Raw genomic sequence first — 16880 nt, 5'->3', positions numbered from 1 at the left:
TAGCTAAATCTTGGCTCATCGTGACCTTAGCCAGAGTCCTTTGATCAAGGTCAATTTCTACTCCAAAATTTTAAGGGTTCCAAATGATCCTAAAAGTTAGCATGCTATTAAAAAAAACTTTGAACAAGGGTTTGCTTTATTTTTTTAGAAGTTCTATCAAATGTTTAGCCATTTCAAAGTAAGTTATGTCAAGTATTGAACTTATGTGGTGACATCAACACAAAAATACAAAAAGCAAAATGATAAGAAAAAAAATTTAATTTTGACAAAGAACGATAAAAAAAAAGTCAAAAACACTTGCATCTTATTAATTGTCAATTTTACTTGAAATTGGAAAAAAGTAGTAAATCTAAGTATAATTCTTTCTGCCATTCTATAGTTACTGTTGTTTTTTGTTTTGTTTTGTTTTTTTGTTTTTTTTAAGGGAAAGTCAAGTTTCCTGTGTGACAGATGAGAAAGAATCAGATTCAGAGGGTTACACTGAAGATCCAATTTGAGTCATTTTTGGCAGCTCCACTGAGGGTTGAGTCTGAGATTTTTTTTAATTAACAAAGAGTCGTTTTTGTTCTCAGTTTATTTGTTTTCGCCGAATGTTTTTTTAAATTTCTCAAAACATATTTTCTTTTGCTTTTTACTTTTCCCCCTGTCATTTCGTTTCTCCACTCAAGCGGAACCTTGCAGTTTCCCTTTTGACACGTCAGCTGAAGCTTCCGGACATATTTACGTGCTGCACACAGCACGATTCCTGACCCTCTTGTGTTGATGCTCATCGATGCCCTAACTTAAATCTCAACGGTAGTCGATTTACTGTTTTCCTACATTTTTTGCAGGTTATGAACAAGCGAATCAATTAGATCTGAGGTTGATTTAGTTTGTGATTCATTCGTTTCCGTCCCGCTTTTTTGATTTGGCATGCCGTCATCGCCAGGTAATGCATGAACCTATCTGCTTCTAAATATATATTTTTCCAAACGTTATTTAATAAAAATCTTAATCATTTAAAAATGTGTTTAATTGACTTTGTGTTTTGGGAGCAAGTATGTATAATGACTCTTTTTCAATATTTTATTAAAATCTCCGAACTTCCGGTTGGCTTTTTTCCCCTCTTTCTTTTTCTTTTGCTAATTTGTCAGAAGTAGATTAAGTTTATTTGCTTCATTGTCCCTGCTGACAAACCGTTGTTGATGACATTGCACTCTTTGAACTGTAACTGTGATCTTTTATTTATTTAATTAATTTGGTTGAAACCGGAAGTCGAATTAAGATTGCTCAAGTGTGTAGGTGCAGCAGTGATCTTATTGTGAAAATCAGATTCTTCATGGAAGATTTTAATGTAGTTATCAAGCAAACGGTTTTATGACAAAAGTTAATTTTTAAAAGAAAATTGATTTTATTGACTATTACTATTATTTTAATCTTGAAACTGTGAACCTGAATCAATTCAGGGATTCATTAGTCACACCTGACCCACAACATGACATCTGCATCTGAGTGTGTGCTGCTTCTCTGCAGATTTGCTGGGGGCACAGCCGGTTTGATGCCCACACTCCACCATGGAGTCCTCGGATTTAAACAGGCGGAAGAACGGACGGCAGAGGAAGCTGGCAGACGGTCACTCGCCACAAGAAAACATGACGGACATGAGAGGAGAGATGAGCACCTCTGAGCCAGAGGTGGAGGAGGAGGCGGAGGGTCTTATCAGGGTTGCGGATTCTGAGGACAGGAGGCGTCACAGGCCCCCAACCGGGATCCGTGGCGAGCTGGGGAATGTGCTGCTCCTTCTGTTCCTCTATGTGCTGCAGGGGATTCCCCTCGGACTGGCTGGCAGCATCCCTCTGATCCTACAGAGTAAAAATGTCAGCTACAAAGACCAAGCCTTCTTCAGTTTTGTCTTCTGGCCTTTTAGCCTGAAGCTTTTCTGGGCACCGCTTGTGGATGCTCTGTACTTCAGCAGGTTTGGTAGAAGGTAAGAAATGCATCCAAGCAAGCAACTTGACTGCTCGGTGGCTTGATTATATCTGTGTACTATGTCTGAATTCACTTACTATTCCTTAACCCAGGTGTCTGCAACACTAATAGAGTAATTTGGAATTGTTTCTTACTGACCAAAACCTACCAAGAACCGCTAAGTCTTGCTTTACCTTTTAGGGGGAAAAAACTTTATTTGCATTTTTGTGGCCAGTAAGCAATTAATTTATATAATGTAGCTTTTAAATATTTAAAATGATTAAATTATGACAGTGTTCTATTTTCTATTTACAGTATAGCAAAATTAACGTTCACTTTTTACTGCAGCACATGCGTTCCTTTAAAAATAAAATTAATCCTGTGTGAAATAAGATCCTCCTGCTGCAGCAGATTAGCTTGAATTAAGAAGTGATGACTTGGTTGCCCCTTCATCCTTTTCCTTCTATTACTATTGAAAATAATTGTGACAACATTGATGTAGAGTTAATATTCTTATATATATATTTTAAGAACCTTGCCTCTTAACAGCAGGTAGACACTGTTGTGCAGCAGAATACAATAAAATGAGCTTTAAACTTATTTTAAAAATAAACCACTCTGACAGCAGATTCAATTGACTAAAACTATAGACCCGGCCCATCAAGGTAATTAATCTGTCCCATCAAACTGGAATAAATTATATCAATAACCCTTTTTAATGTTGTATTTTCTGTTGTCTCCCCATAACTGATGCGCTACAAATAAACTGACTTTTGTCTAGGGGTAGAAAGTTACTCTGCATTCATGTGTTGTTGGAAGATTTGTTGTTTTTCTGACCTTCATGTGTATTTTCTGAGTCGGATAGTCATTTTTCTGATCATTCCAACACCACATAAATGCAGCATTTCTCTAAATTCCTTTTTTTTCTGAAGAACATCAACCCATCTGTGCAATTGGCTGTAAAATTAGAAAAAAACACAGCTTTGTTCAGTTTTAAAATATATACCTTTTAAAATGAAAGTATATTTTCATCCACATTCCATGTTATTTCTTTCTCTTAAGAGGTGGAATCACTAAAACATGGCAAAGATTTGCTCCTGGTCTGACCCTTCTGTCAAAATTTTGAGCTCTTTGTGGCCCAAGAATTAAAAAATGTTTCCCATCGCTGCACTAACCCCTGAAAACTGTGTAGAACTATCCGGTGCACTAGATTTTAATGCATTTTATAAACTTGTTCACTATTTTTTATTTATTTATTTATTTTAAGTTCAAAACGGCACATCACCCATATGCCAAAGTAAAAACTGAATGAATATGAGCATTTTAGGAATAATATTAATGAATTCTCTGTGATTTGATGATGAAAACATGGAGGATTTATGAAAAATGAACTGAAAAAAATAACTAATTAGATTTACTTAAAAAAAATCCTTGTAAGAATTTGCACTAACAATTAATAATTAAATTGTACTGCATTTATGAACACAAAAACTACCAACAGTAATCTAGTAAAATGTACTTGCATCCACAAGTAAGATTATGATCCAAAAAAACAACAAAAGAAACATACATTTCTCTAATAAAATTTGCATAAAATTGATGAATGTTCCCAAAATGATTAAAACAATTTGAAAAATAGATCTTTACTTGAAAAATCTCTGTATTTGCATAATCTTGGAATTATTATGTAGATATTATGAGGAATATTTACGTATATATTATTGAAACAAAAAGTTTTTTGTTTTTTTTTCAGTGTGCCTTTTGTCAAATGATAAATAGTTCAAACACAATGCATTGTGGTCTATATTTGCCAGTCTGGTGACATTGATATTTTTTGTGGAGACCTCTGGGAAACTTCCAAGGCACTGGATTTTGAAATTGTCATTTCGGACAGCATATGGTCCACAAACCTGGAGACACAGTCTGTATCTCTGACTTTGAGTTAAAAAAAATTTAATTTACAAAAATATTATTTTGCTATCTGTCTCTTTTTTTCCACAGGAAGTCGTGGCTGGTGCCTACACAGTACCTGCTGGGCTTCTTCATGCTCTACCTTTCATTTACGGTCAATTCTCTGCTCCAGAGTGAGAAAGGACCAAATGTGGTCGCCCTCACTGCAGTCTTCTTCATGCTTGCCTTCTTAGCAGCCACACAGGTGTGACAAACAAACATATGCAGACGTCTGTTCAGTGTAAAGTCCAGCTCTGACATCCCGGCGTTCCTCCTTTGTGTCTAAGGATATAGCCGTGGATGGTTGGGCTCTCACCATGTTATCCAGAGAAAACGTGGGGTACGCATCGACGTGCAACTCCGTCGGCCAAACAGCCGGGTACTTTCTTGGGAATGTCCTCTTTCTGGCTTTGGAGTCTGCAGACTTTTGCAACAAATACCTCAGAATAGAACCCAAAGAGACGGGCATCGTCACCTTGTCAGGTATAAACGAGAAACTTCATCTCGCTTGATTTTCCCAGTTTGTTTGCTCTTGATTCATGTTCACCTCTCGCTCTTGTTCCTCTGCTGCAGATTTTTTATTTTTTTGGGGAGTGGTGTTCATGGTTTCCACCACTTTGGTAGCAATCTTCAAGAGGGAAAACGGACACGGCAAAGGGAAGAGGAGAGTCCCAGAAGAGACGCAGGGCGTCATGGAGACGTACAAGTTACTGTTCACTATTGTGAAGATGCCCACAGTCTTCACCTTTTGCATGCTGCTGCTCACAGCTAAGGTATCGATACATGTTTAGATTCAGTGCACATATGATATGAAAGAAAAACGTTTTTTGTTTTGTGCTTAGATGGGGTTCTCTGCAGCCGATGCAGTCACGGGTCTAAAGCTGGTGGAGGAAGGAGTCCCCAAGGAGCAGCTGGCCCTGTTGGCTGTGCCCATGGTGCCTTTACAGATCCTCTTACCCCTGGTCATCAGCAAATACACAGCGGGGCCCCGTCCTTTGGACATTTTCTACAAAGCGTATCCTTTTAGGTCAGGACTTCTGCAAGGACAGAAATCCTCTGGAGGGGTGGGGGGGCAGAAAAAGCTGACATTGGTTTGTTCTGGTTTGCAGGTTACTCATAGGACTGGAGTATGCTCTGCTGGTGTGGTGGACCCCGAGTGTGAAACAGGACGGAGGATTCCCGGTTTATTACTATGCCGTGGTGCTCCTCAGCTACGCAGTACATCAGGTTTGACCTTTTTACCATTTACAAAAATACCATCCTTTAATTAAAAAATGCTTTAAGATCTACTCTCATTAACATTTCTGGTGTTTTTTATGTGTTCTTGTCACATTTTTTGAGTAGATAAAAAAAAAGGCTAAAAATTGCATTTCTGAATATTTCTTTATTCAAATTGTTGTGAATCTGGAGCAGACGAAAAAATTGTGTTTGGGAAAAGCAAATATTTGTGATGTAAGAAAAATACTCTGGACAAGCTTGCTGCTCCGCTCTATTCTGATGTATCCACTAGATCCTGAGTCTGCAACCTTTGCCAGTCAAAGAGCCATTTGGGCCTGTTTGGTACCAAAACTTAACACGAGTCGTAAAACACTTTTTTTAACCCTTTTAGGAAAATTTGATACTACTTTGGATCATTAATTACACTGTCGTTTTTTTTTTTATAATACATATGAATTAATTTATTTTTTGGGTGGAAATAAATACTTAAATATTAAGATAAACTGGAATTTTCAGAAAATGTAAAGTCATTTTTTACTGTTGACATAAGCTCATATGACTTTCTTTCAAAATAAAAGACTTCCTGTCCCAAACATTTAAGTGAAGCAAATGTATTCCTAAGTAACAGGAGACAAAAATTACATTTTCTCTTGTACTTTAGGTTTACTTTGGTGACTCCTTTTCACTACTAAATATGAAACATGATTGGTTAATGATTCAGTAGAAAAGTAAATGAAGAATACACAAATCTATATATTTTAGCCACTCCCCTCTGAATAGCTAAGATAAGATAAAATGGACTTTTAAAGTCATAAAACAAAATAAGAAATCAGAAAAGATCAAATTTTTGACCAAAGTTTAGCCCAGTATTTGTAATCTGTATTCTGGAGGAAGCTCAGAGCACACAAGGCCTAAAGGTTCATTCACACCGAATGCGATTTATGCGACAGATTCATGTGGCCCGCCTCTCTGTCGCAGCACAGCAAATTTGCTGCTCGCTGGTCAAATAAGGCTGCTGCCAGACCGCCGTACCTCGCCCGTCGGCTCAAATCGCACTGCAGGACTTTAGATCGCCTCAATTTCCATCTGTACCTTTGACTTAACATTGAAACTAGCGGCCTCAGTCGCGTGAATCGATTATGTCAGCAGGAGTATAAAAACCATTACAGTTTATCTTCCAGATTCACCTCAGCCACAAACTTATAGACTTAACTATTATAAAATAAATCAATGCTAAGTTAGCGACTCTTACTTTTGAAAATTACTATTATTAAAGAGGCGCATGTGGCTCCAGAGGATCAGGTTGCAGACCCCTGCACTAGATCCATGTACATCTGCTCCTGATTCATTACAATCTGAATAAAGAAATCATTTTCTTTTTTTTTGTAATTTTCTTTAAATTAAGAAAAATGCTACAAGAATATGCTAAAATATTGAAGTGGGCTTTTAATGTTTTAACTTTTGAGCAAATTGTAGTTGACTTAGCCTCCTCTTAGTGTCTGCTTCTCACTGTTTCACCTCCAGGTGGCGTTATACAGCATGTATGTGGCCTGCATGGCTTTTCACGCCAAAGTGAGCGACCCCCTCATAGGCGGGACCTACATGACTCTTCTGAACACAGTCACCAACCTGGGAGGAAACTGGCCCTCCACCCTGGCGCTGTGGCTGGTGGATCCGCTGACCTCCAAAGAGTGCCGGGGAGCCGCTGCACAGAGCTGCGGCTCTGCAGCGGAAGCTGAGGTGAGTGGGCGGAGCAAAGCAGCGCCGCATCCTCTGATGATGGAGATTCACCTTGCTTGTTTCTTTTCCAGCTGTGCGTGAAGGAAGGGGGCGCCTGTGTGACGACGCTTGACGGCTACTACGTGGAGTCCCTGGTGTGCGTGGTGATCGGCCTAGCCTGGTGGCTCTGGTTAGGGAAGAAGATGAAGCAGCTGCAGGAGCGAAGCCCTGCGGCGTGGAGGTGCCGGGTGAATCAGTGACCGCACGCCACCGCATCATCTGCTCAGAGCGGGCCGACCGCTCGCCCCGCTGAAGCCCCCTCAGCAAGTGTCTGATGGAGCTCCGCTGGTCCTGCTGCTGCTGCGCTCACCAAAATTTAGTTCTGAGATGTTTCACTTGTCTGTGACAAAGTGAGACATTTCTTATAAAAATCACTTTTTTTTTTTTTTTTTGCTTTAGTCTGAAACAGTCCAACCAAATCACTCAATTTTAGAAAAATGTATTTGCATTAACAGTAAAATGAAGCTCCACAGATGTGAATTCTCAACATCTGATTCTTTCTAAATGAAATTCATATAATTATATATGTATACATTATGAAGTTGTTTTAGTAATCTCAGCACTTGTTTCTGCATCCTGGCACCACTTAACTCATATAAAAGAAGGATTTCTGCTGTTTTACAGGATATCCAACAACTGACTTTTTTCTTTTCAGGTAATTGTGCCTTTTTCACTTTCAGAGTCACTGATTGAAAATAAGGAAAATGTCAGAGTTCTGTTCATGAATTCTTATTTAAAATCTTTTAATGTACTGTAAATTATCTTATTTCCTTTTTGGATGTTTTATTTCAAGTAAGAAAAGTTTTACATGTTGGACATTCCTCCAGTTTTTTTGAGTAGAACATAAATTCTGAGCAAATGTAAGCATCCCGAGTTCCTCCTGCAGCTGAGAAAACCCGAGTCTACAGCAGCAGTTTATCTCAAAGATGACTTTGGTCATTCCAATGTCATGTGACGTTCAGCACACGCCATGGTCATGAGCAGCTTGATCTGATTAGTCATTGGCTCCTGAGGTGTACAGCACAAAGTTGAATACGATTTTTTTTTTCTTCTTATTTTTACCTGATGCTTCATCTTCTTTTATTTAGGTAAACTGATTAAATTTAAAGAAAGATTTATTAACCCCGTGATGCCTATTGATGCGAATGTGCATCAAAAGCAAAAATAGGATTTTTTTTTAAATTGCTGGGAATAAATTAAAACATCAAAAGATTTTAAAATATTAGTTTACTGAACTGCAGTAAAAGTGACACATTCAGGATTACCAAAAAGATAAAAAAAGGTCAAAATAGTTCAAGTTTTGTGTTAATTCTTTCCGTTTTAAAACAATTTAAGTTTTTATCTCTGCTTTTTTTCTTTTAGACTGAAATTCAGCTTCCCTTATGGACCTTTCCTGTTTTGTTTTGTTTGTACAAGCTTTATTTTGTATAATCATGGCACTGTAGTCCCGGGTGTTTTCAAGTTTATTAGTATGATTTTGCACTTTCTGGATGTTGGGTTGAGGTTTTTCTGCAGTGCACTAAAGTGACCTACAGGTGGCGGTAAACTGCTCTGATGGTCAACAGGAAGTCAAATGTTTTGACCCTGGAGAACCATTTGGCCAGTTTTTTTAAATATACCTTTTTTTTCAGCTAGTTATTTACTGCTACCCAAAATATTAAAAAAGTCAAAATTTAAAAACTTACACTGAAAATAGTGAAATATTGGATCAGTTTACAAGAGTTTCAAGGTTTAAAATGATTACTTTTCCTCAAATTTAAAATTTGGAGTCGATGGTTTACTCGACTTAAAAATGTAATTTGTTAAAAACTAATATTTTGAAATTAAAAAAATTACAGAGATTGTGTTAATTGATCTAATTTTTCACTTTTTACAGTGTAGAAGAGCATTTTTGGGGGGTTCTCCAGGGTTAAACTTGTCACGCATTTTAATTTTTATAACATTAAGTGTATTTGTTTGAATTTGCACATTTTGTTTACAATTATTCTTCCTTATCAATTAAAAATGATATCTGAAACTGATTTTTGATTAAAAATATAAAAATATTCGCTCAGTTTTTCTGTGCCTTTAAAAAACAGACGAGATGCTTTGATTTTCCATCTGCGTTTTATTTATAACTTTCTTTGTTTTAAGGAGTTCAAAAACATTCCCTCCTCAGGTTAACTGCTCCATAAGGCCGTAAATGTTGCCCCAAGTCTTTTGAAGCATCTTCAGAAGCTGCAGATGGAGACCAGGTCAACTGGTGCTACCGTCTCAGACTTGAATCCACTGCCGGGGGGTCGGCGAGGGTCTGAATCCTCGGCGCCGCCTAGGCAGCTGGACGAAGGCGTGGCTCACAGGAAGCAGCGCTGAGATCTGTGTGTGGATGATGGTTGTGAAGTGGGTCATGCTGCTGACTAACAGAAGGGGAACGGTACACTCACCCGGTGATGGCGTGCGGCCGTGAACGTCTGCTAAAAAAACACTTTTGACCCCTGATGCATAGCAGCTTATGCATCTACTTATAAGACTTTTTAAAACATGAAGCTGCACTTAAAGCAGAGCCTCTGTAATTTCTTTACCTTTTTTTTCCTTTAAATAGATATTTTAACCCCGCATCATTTCAATCAGCACCAGGGGGCGTTTGGTTCAACATCTTTTCAATAAAGCCTCGTATTAACTGCACTTGAGGCATCTTTTCATGCCTCCAAGCAGCACGTACCTCGTGCTCATAAAGGCATTTGATTCCCGGATCTTGCACGCGATAAAATCCTCAAAAACAAAAGTGCTGAGACTGCGGCGGCGCCTGTAGCGCTCAGCGGAAACTTGCCACAGTGGCTTACATCCAGGATGTGACGGTAAGTGTAGTGTGGATGTGAGAGATTTGACTGTCCCTTATGTCCAAAACTTTTTGCGTCTTTTAAAAATATAGCTCACAGGAGGAGGAAGAAACAAAAAAGTCACGGGTCATAGGTTCATACGTAGATGGTCTGGCCGTTTGGCTGCGACGGGGAAGGCTTGCTGCTTCATGTGGGCGAGATTGACCCCACCAGGCTGGAGGATGGGGAGGGGGGCTGAGGCCTCGGAGCTGCTGGTGACGTCCATCTGCTCCGGGGTGGACAGCTCCATGGCGTGCTCCAGAGGAGACTGCAGGACGCTCCGTCCTCCGCCGGGAAGAAGAGGGCTACGGGTCCAGCCGGGGCTGAGGATTCAGAGCGGGACAGTTCAGTCAGTCACATGCTCAGCAAAGATCCCATCAGTGATACTTTTTCTTAAAGCATCTGCTTCACATCCCCCAACAGACCTGAGAAGGGTTTTTGGACTGCCCATGATCCGCCGAGGCGAGCGGATCTTTGGTTCAAAGGAAAACTTCTCCTTCATGTTATCTAAAACTGATGGAGCGACATATGTGAAACCCTGTAAAGAAACAAACAAATACAACTGAATCTCATGAAAAAGAGACTTTGTGTAACCAAGAGTACATTTATTTATGTCCCACTACTTCACCACACTTAAATGTTTTTGGAATAAATTGGTATATTCTTTTTTCTTTTTTTTTGAAGCACTGATTCAAGCACCATGTAGGCACTAGACCCAGTTCAGCACCAGCAATGGATACAATCAAAACAGTATCCATCCTTAACCAAGAGGCAACCCTTTATTTATGACTTATTCCAGTTTTTTTTTTAAGTATTGTTTCATTTAATGATCAGAGGTATCTGAAAATGATTTCAGTGATCCAAAGAGCCTCGAGACACAATATCATCCGAGTTTATTTGGCACAGAGTGTAGTTGTAGATGTGTCAGTTCAGAAAGTAACCACTAGGGGGCAACAAACAAAGCAGTTCCATATTAATGGGATGTAAAACAGTTCAGGTTTATTGCAGAACATTACATGTATACAACAAATAAATATACCATATAGAACTAGGAAATATATAAAATCTGTAGCTGTTATAGTCTGCAATTTATGGCAGTAAATTGCCGTTAAGGTTATGAAGTGTTTGGAAGTTGGTTTATTGTTAAAACTCTACAGGAACAATATGGATTTTATATAACTTACAATGAAATATTTTTTTTGTAAAGAGATAAAAGTATGCAGAGAAACTACCAGGTAGAGTTCAGGTGTTTCTTGTTTTGCATCACAGGGTAAAATGATAAGCATATAAAGGATGTTAAAAGAAGTTACCAAGAAGGCTTGATTGGCACTCTCACTGAGGGTGGAGTCATCTGGGCTGTCGACTGGTGTTTGGCTGGTGAACTTTGAGTCAAACTGGCTCACATCATCTGCTGATTGCTGCAAAGGGAGAGAGTGGGAACACAGGTGCAGGCGTGCAGAAACGTGAGAAGATGTGTCAACTGTCACCACAAACTGGACTTCGCCTGAAACAGGAGAAGGAACTCGGTTCGACAAACGGGAACTTTCCCGGTGTTAATTCACGCTGAAGCCGTCTCAAATGTTCTGTGCTCTGCTGAATAAAGTCATTTTGAACCTCGTGTCTGAGAAATCAGATTCTACTCACCAGCACCGGCTTGAAGGGAGGCTCCACTTTCCGAGCAAGCAAATCCTCCCAGTTGATGTGTCGGAAAAAAGGATGAGCCTGTCGGGCAGCAAAGACAGAACAGCGTTGAAAGAAGACGCTTCGTGCATTGGAGATTGTGTCACTCTGGCTCTGCTCTGATCCAGAACTATGTGGTAAAATGGTAATTTGCGTGTCTTAAAACAGATGTTCATCCTGCAGCACATTCCTACCTGCACTTCTGTGGCATCTCCAGGCCCCGCCCCCAGCCGTGATGAAGCAGTTCTCTTTAGCAACTGCACAAACAGAAGGGAAAGTCAGGGAAAAACAACAAATAAAGGATTTCACGCACTTCTAATTATTAATATAATCAAAATAATTCATAAATGTGCAAACTAGCAGGTTACCTCCCTGAGTTACAGCATTTGTTCACTTCAATGTCCCTCATGTAGTGTACTATTACAACCACTAGGTGGCAGCAACATGTCAACATGCCAGCAGTAAGAAATACAACAAAAATATGTAGAAGGATGCAAAGATAAATGGATCAATTATGAATAATAATATCTAAATCAAACATCTTAAAACCTCCTTGAAAAGCAACTAACTAAATCTATGTCCAAACTGTTGTCAAAACCTGACCAAATATGACATAAAAAAGGTTAGATGTTCAGTTAAAAAGCTTCAATTTGAATGTTATTTCATCTGATTTATGCATTCTGCTGCACAGGGAAACATTAACCTCTTGGGGGCAGTTTTAGATGGTGGAAGGAGTCTTCATAGACTAACTAGTGATATAAAAATTTAAAAATAGAATACCGGATAAGCTTCTCGCTAAAAAAGGTGTTTTTAGATGATTTTATCAGATGGATGATAACATTTTTTTAAAGCACATATTTATAGTTTTGCTGTCTCTAAAATAGATTAAATTATTTTAAAAAAATCTACTTTGGAATAAGAATCATCTGTAAATACCCGTTTGAGGAGGTCTCGGGCTTCCTGTGTGAGGTAGGGTGGCAGGTTGAGCTTACACTTCAGGATTTTATCAATGGTCTTTTTTCGGTTCTCTCCTGTGAACGGCGGCTGTGAGACGAAGACCAAAACAAGATTTAATCCACATGTCAGAGTCCTGTCTACGGCTTAAAGCAAAGAAGAGTGCGAGTATAAAACTGACCGCTCCTGTGAGCATGTCGTACATCAGAGCGCCCAGACTCCACCAGTCCACCGCTCTGTTGTGTCCACTTCTCATCAGGATCTCAGGAGCCCTGGAAACAGAACAGATCCACATTCAATCTGAGTCCAATCAGACAAGTGAAGAGAGTTAAAAAAGTCCATTACATGTACTCGATGGTGCCGCAGAAGGTGTGTGTCACTGTCCCATCATGGATGGACTCTTTACACAAACCGAAGTCTGTTAATTTCACGTGTCCTACGGGGAAAAGACAAAAGTTCAAATGTTAAAACAACAATTGCCATTTTTAGGAGGATGTTTCTAAACAGGAAGCTGCAGTTTGGGGAACCTCGATCTGACCTTGGCTGTTGAGCATGATGTTCTCTGGTTTTAGGTCTCTGTAGATGATGCCCTTTTGGTGCAGGTGACCCAGAGCCATGGAAATCTCAGCCAAGTAAAAACTAGACAAAGAAATAACATTAAAAATAGATTTTATTTTCAATTTAGAGTCAAGGGCAAAATGTTTGCTAATGCAACCGCTTCTCATGTCGGATGGCTTTTGTTAACATATCGTTAACATTCCATCCACAGCACTTTCTACATTTACATGCAGAGTCTCCACTGAAATGCAGTAAATCAGCAGGACAGCACAGACTGCTCACCAGGCGGTGTCCTCCATGAAGATGCCCTCTCTCTCCAGCTGCATGAAGAGCTCTCCTCCTGCAGGCATCAACACATGGAGCCGAGGTCAAGTTTCAATTTACAGTTTGACACAATTAAGCTAAATATGAAATGGCTTTTTTTTTCAATTTTCATGATTTAAACTGACAAAAGGTCAAAGTATCTATAATAAAATCAAAAGTTCTTACATTAAAAATGAAAACTGTATTTTTTAATTTCTCTTATTCCTAAAACAAGGTAATAATGTTGGTAAATCAAACCAAGAGGCATATTGATACAAGTGCTGTCAGTATTTGTTAATCAAATCTACTATTTGTTGTGAAAAGCTTAAATTTAAGGCATTTTCATTTAAATTTGTGATATTGTGGCACACACAGGAAAAGATCAAAATACAACAAAAAATTGGCTTTTATAAACATTTTCCGACCTTCACTTTTATGACTAATTAAGAAGAAATTATAGCAAAAAGAAAAAATTATATCAAAAATTAACAAAAAATATATAGCAAAATGCAGAAAAAAATTATAGCGAAAATGTTTTCAAATGATAGCAAAATTCAGAAAAAAATTATAGTGAAAATTATAAGAAATTTAAAGCACTCGTTTGTTTGCAAATTGTAGCAAAAATCTGAAAAAATTAGAGTGAAATTCACAAAAAATTATTTTGAAAATCAGAAAAAAATTCTAGCGAAAATACAGAAATATTACAGCAACAATTCAAAAATGTTTTTGGAAAATTCAGAAAAAATTGTAGTTAAAATTATAAGAAACTACAGCAAAAAATTTTGAAAGAATTATAGCGAAATTCAGAAAAAAAATAAAGCGAAATTGATGAGTTGACCACATCCTCATTGTAAATATCTAGCAGGTCACCCACGGACTTTACTGCTTTGTGCCCATGGTTGGGATCGATTCAGTAACCGTTTTCCAGTCTTATTTTCATCTTTCTCTTTCGGCTGCTTCCTTTAGATTGTGCCACAGCCAATCATCGTCTTCATCTCCTCCATCACTTCATCTATGAACCTCGTCTTCTTTCCTGGTAGCTCCAACCTCAACATTCCCACTGTCCCTCCTCCTGACAGGCCCCAAGTCTTCCATCACAAACTACTTTGTAATCAAATGCTGTATTGAATGTGTGCTTTTCAAAAATGGAAAAAGTCGCAAAACTGAGAGTAGATTTACTCTGATTACTCTGAAGTGTTAAAAATTGATCCTACACAAGAGGATGCCAGATATTAATTTCAATATGGTGACATGTTTAATAATATTTGAGTTTTTATCTTTCATTTATTTAAGTAATTTCAGGAACAAAATGAGTCAAAATTGTGTTACGGATTTCAAGCAAAATAAAATCAGCACTGAATAACCTAAAAATACAAGAAAACAGTTCAGTTCAAAATGAGAGAATCCACCCAGATGAAAGAAATGTTTGCTGCATTCTATTTATTGTTTTCCATGTTTATTTAAATAGTAAAGCAGAGGTCTGCTTACATTTATACATTTTCCCACATTCCGAGGCGCCTCTCACTTAAATTTCCCCCAGAAATTCTACATGTTTGCTTGTGTTTGATGGTATTGATGCACTAACCGCTCAGGTACTCCAAGATGAGGTACAGCTTCCCTCCAGTCTGGAAGGCATAGATGAGGTCGACGATGAAGGGATGCTTCACTTCCTCCAGGATGTTCCTCTCTGCCTTGGTATGGGCTGTGTCCTTCGCGTTGCGTACAATCATCGCCTGCAGAGGAACAAACAGGAAACAGCTCAAGTTTCACAGTAATCCAGATGAATGTGTCTCTCTTAAAGAAAACTCCAAAAATTTCTCGGGTGTCTAAAGTCGTGGACGAGCCTAGCCTGTTGGCCAAACTGGGCCCTTCAGATCATTGTGTAAAACCTGATGCAACCTATTTGGGCTGAAAGTGGATTTAGAGCTGAAGTTTGAGACAAATAACTCAGATTCATCCAGTTACTGAATGTGTCAAATATTCACTAGACGTCTTTTATCTAGACCAAACATAAACACATCTCCCCAATTCACGCTTCCATTACACATGCTCATTTTAAAATCCAATTTTAAGACTCTTGCTTTTAAAGACCTACTCTGATGAAAACAAAGATAAAAGTTCTCTTTGGCCAATCAAGCAGAACTAACGATGAAGCGTCTCTGTCTGCAAAAGAGCAGTGCAGTATCCCACCATCACCTTCAGCAGAATACACTAGTTTTAAGATGGAAGCATGAAACTGTTTATTTGTGCAAAAAACAAATAAATGCAAAAATAAAATGTGTCTGACAGTGTTTTTTAGGGATTAAATCAAAACTGGATGAATGAAACTGATGAAACTAGTCAAGCACTTTCAACAGATGAACTGACTTTGGATCCATGTCAAACCTATGGAGACAGTAAAAAAAAAAAAAACCTTAAACCCATTTTATAGCCAGACTGACAGAATGAGACTAAGCTGATGTTTATACTTTGTTTTTGCATTTAACAGTATTTTCATATGAGTTGTACTATTTCAGTTTTAATTGCTTAAACCCTTTGGCTGTTGTTTTCATGTTTTGAGCATCTAATATACAGAGCCTTCTTTGACTGTGGTCATGTTAAGGTGCCATATAAATAAATATGAATTAACTTTTTCTATAAAAAAGGTGGGAAAAAAATACCTTTTTTAAAACTTTCATTGCAAATATTTTGCCAGCTGCAGCTCCAACAACTTTACGAACTTGGAAAACCTGCAGGAGAAAGAAACAGGAAATTAGAATTAGTTTGGACCTGATGTTAAAGGATGTTTGATGACAGGAGAACACAAAAACTAATCAGGAATCCTGCAGAACTCACTGCTGGCTGATGACTAAAAACACTTTTTCTCTTTAAACATTTGAGATTTTATTTTGAAAAACAAAAAAATGAAGACATGTAGAAATGAAGAAATGCCTGAGCTCTGATGCTGCAGGTTGACTTCTTGTGTGGTTGAAACACAAACTGCATTTCTTTAATGTTGAAGAACAAAGGAAACCAGACGATGATAAGAGCTGTGACACGTCCCTGAACTCTTTTAGTGAAATCTGAATTTCCTCTCTACTCTCTGAATTAGGGTTACCACGATTAGTAGACTAATCGACCATTAAAATAGTCAACGAGTCAGAGAGTAGTAAAGTTGAAAAAAGTTGTGAGTGTTCAGCACCAAAAAAATCTTTTGTGAAAAATACTAACTTGTTTCATTAGAGAGATAAGGAATATACTTTCCATCAAACTCATTTTGACAGGTGACCTTTGACCCTATGTACACTTTATATATAAAATTGTTATTAAATTGTTACGTCATCTTGAGGGGCGGGGCACCTGTCAAAACGAGTTTGATGGAAAGAATATTCCTTATCTCTCACATTTGATTTAATCTTGTTTCAATAACATAAACTTCTGAAGGACAGAAGCTGCACGATTCATTAAAAGTTTAATAAACTATCATCTTAAATGTCTTTATTTTTAGTTAGTTTAAAGCTAATGATTGTTAACATGTGTGTTTTACATCCACTTTGTGAATGACCTGCTTAGTCGACTAATAGGAAAAAATAATTGGTGATTAGTCGACTATTAAAATAATCGTTTGTGGCAGCTCTACTCTGAATGCAGATT

General features: G+C 38.1%; 2 protein-coding genes across 4 annotated transcripts in view; one reads left to right on the top strand and one right to left on the bottom strand.

Annotated features, from left to right (window-relative positions):
* Positions 1–418: 418 nt before the first annotated feature.
* slc33a1 (solute carrier family 33 member 1) lies at positions 419–7646 on the top strand. Of its 2 annotated transcripts, none has more exons than XM_024276665.2 (9): positions 419–795; positions 1513–1966; positions 3949–4102; positions 4185–4380; positions 4471–4670; positions 4740–4924; positions 5007–5124; positions 6640–6855; positions 6927–7646. In XM_024276665.2, the coding sequence occupies exons 2-9, from the start codon at positions 1554–1556 to the stop codon at positions 7092–7094; spliced, it is 1650 nt and encodes a 549-aa protein (XP_024132433.1). In that variant the 5' UTR covers positions 419–795; positions 1513–1553; the 3' UTR covers positions 7095–7646. The 2 variants fall into 2 exon arrangements, with proteins under 2 accessions (XP_024132433.1, XP_024132432.1); XM_024276664.2 differs by having other exon boundaries at positions 419–928.
* A 1335-nt stretch (positions 7647–8981) lies between these two features.
* rps6kb1b (ribosomal protein S6 kinase b, polypeptide 1b) overlaps positions 8982–16880 on the bottom strand; it is a 10943-nt gene continuing 3044 nt past the window's right edge. The window contains exons 4-15 of one of the 2 annotated variants that reach the window (XM_024276659.2): positions 15908–15976; positions 14833–14980; positions 13227–13284; positions 12925–13025; positions 12732–12822; positions 12568–12658; positions 12369–12476; positions 11627–11689; positions 11397–11474; positions 11063–11170; positions 10178–10290; positions 8982–10075 (exon numbers count right to left, since the gene is read on the bottom strand). In XM_024276659.2, the coding sequence (XP_024132427.1) occupies positions 9841–10075; positions 10178–10290; positions 11063–11170; positions 11397–11474; positions 11627–11689; positions 12369–12476; positions 12568–12658; positions 12732–12822; positions 12925–13025; positions 13227–13284; positions 14833–14980; positions 15908–15976 (1263 nt within the window). In that variant the 3' untranslated portion in view covers positions 8982–9840. The remainder of the gene's footprint in view (positions 10076–10177; positions 10291–11062; positions 11171–11396; positions 11475–11626; positions 11690–12368; positions 12477–12567; positions 12659–12731; positions 12823–12924; positions 13026–13226; positions 13285–14832; positions 14981–15907; positions 15977–16880) is intronic. The other variant, XM_024276660.2, reaches the window with a different exon arrangement.

This window comes from Oryzias melastigma, linkage group LG19 (assembly GCF_002922805.2).
Source record: "Oryzias melastigma strain HK-1 linkage group LG19, ASM292280v2, whole genome shotgun sequence".
Classification (NCBI taxonomy): domain Eukaryota; kingdom Metazoa; phylum Chordata; class Actinopteri; order Beloniformes; family Adrianichthyidae; genus Oryzias; species Oryzias melastigma.
The sequence above is the reverse complement of the archived record's forward strand: the minus strand, read 5'-3'. Positions and strand labels throughout refer to the sequence as shown.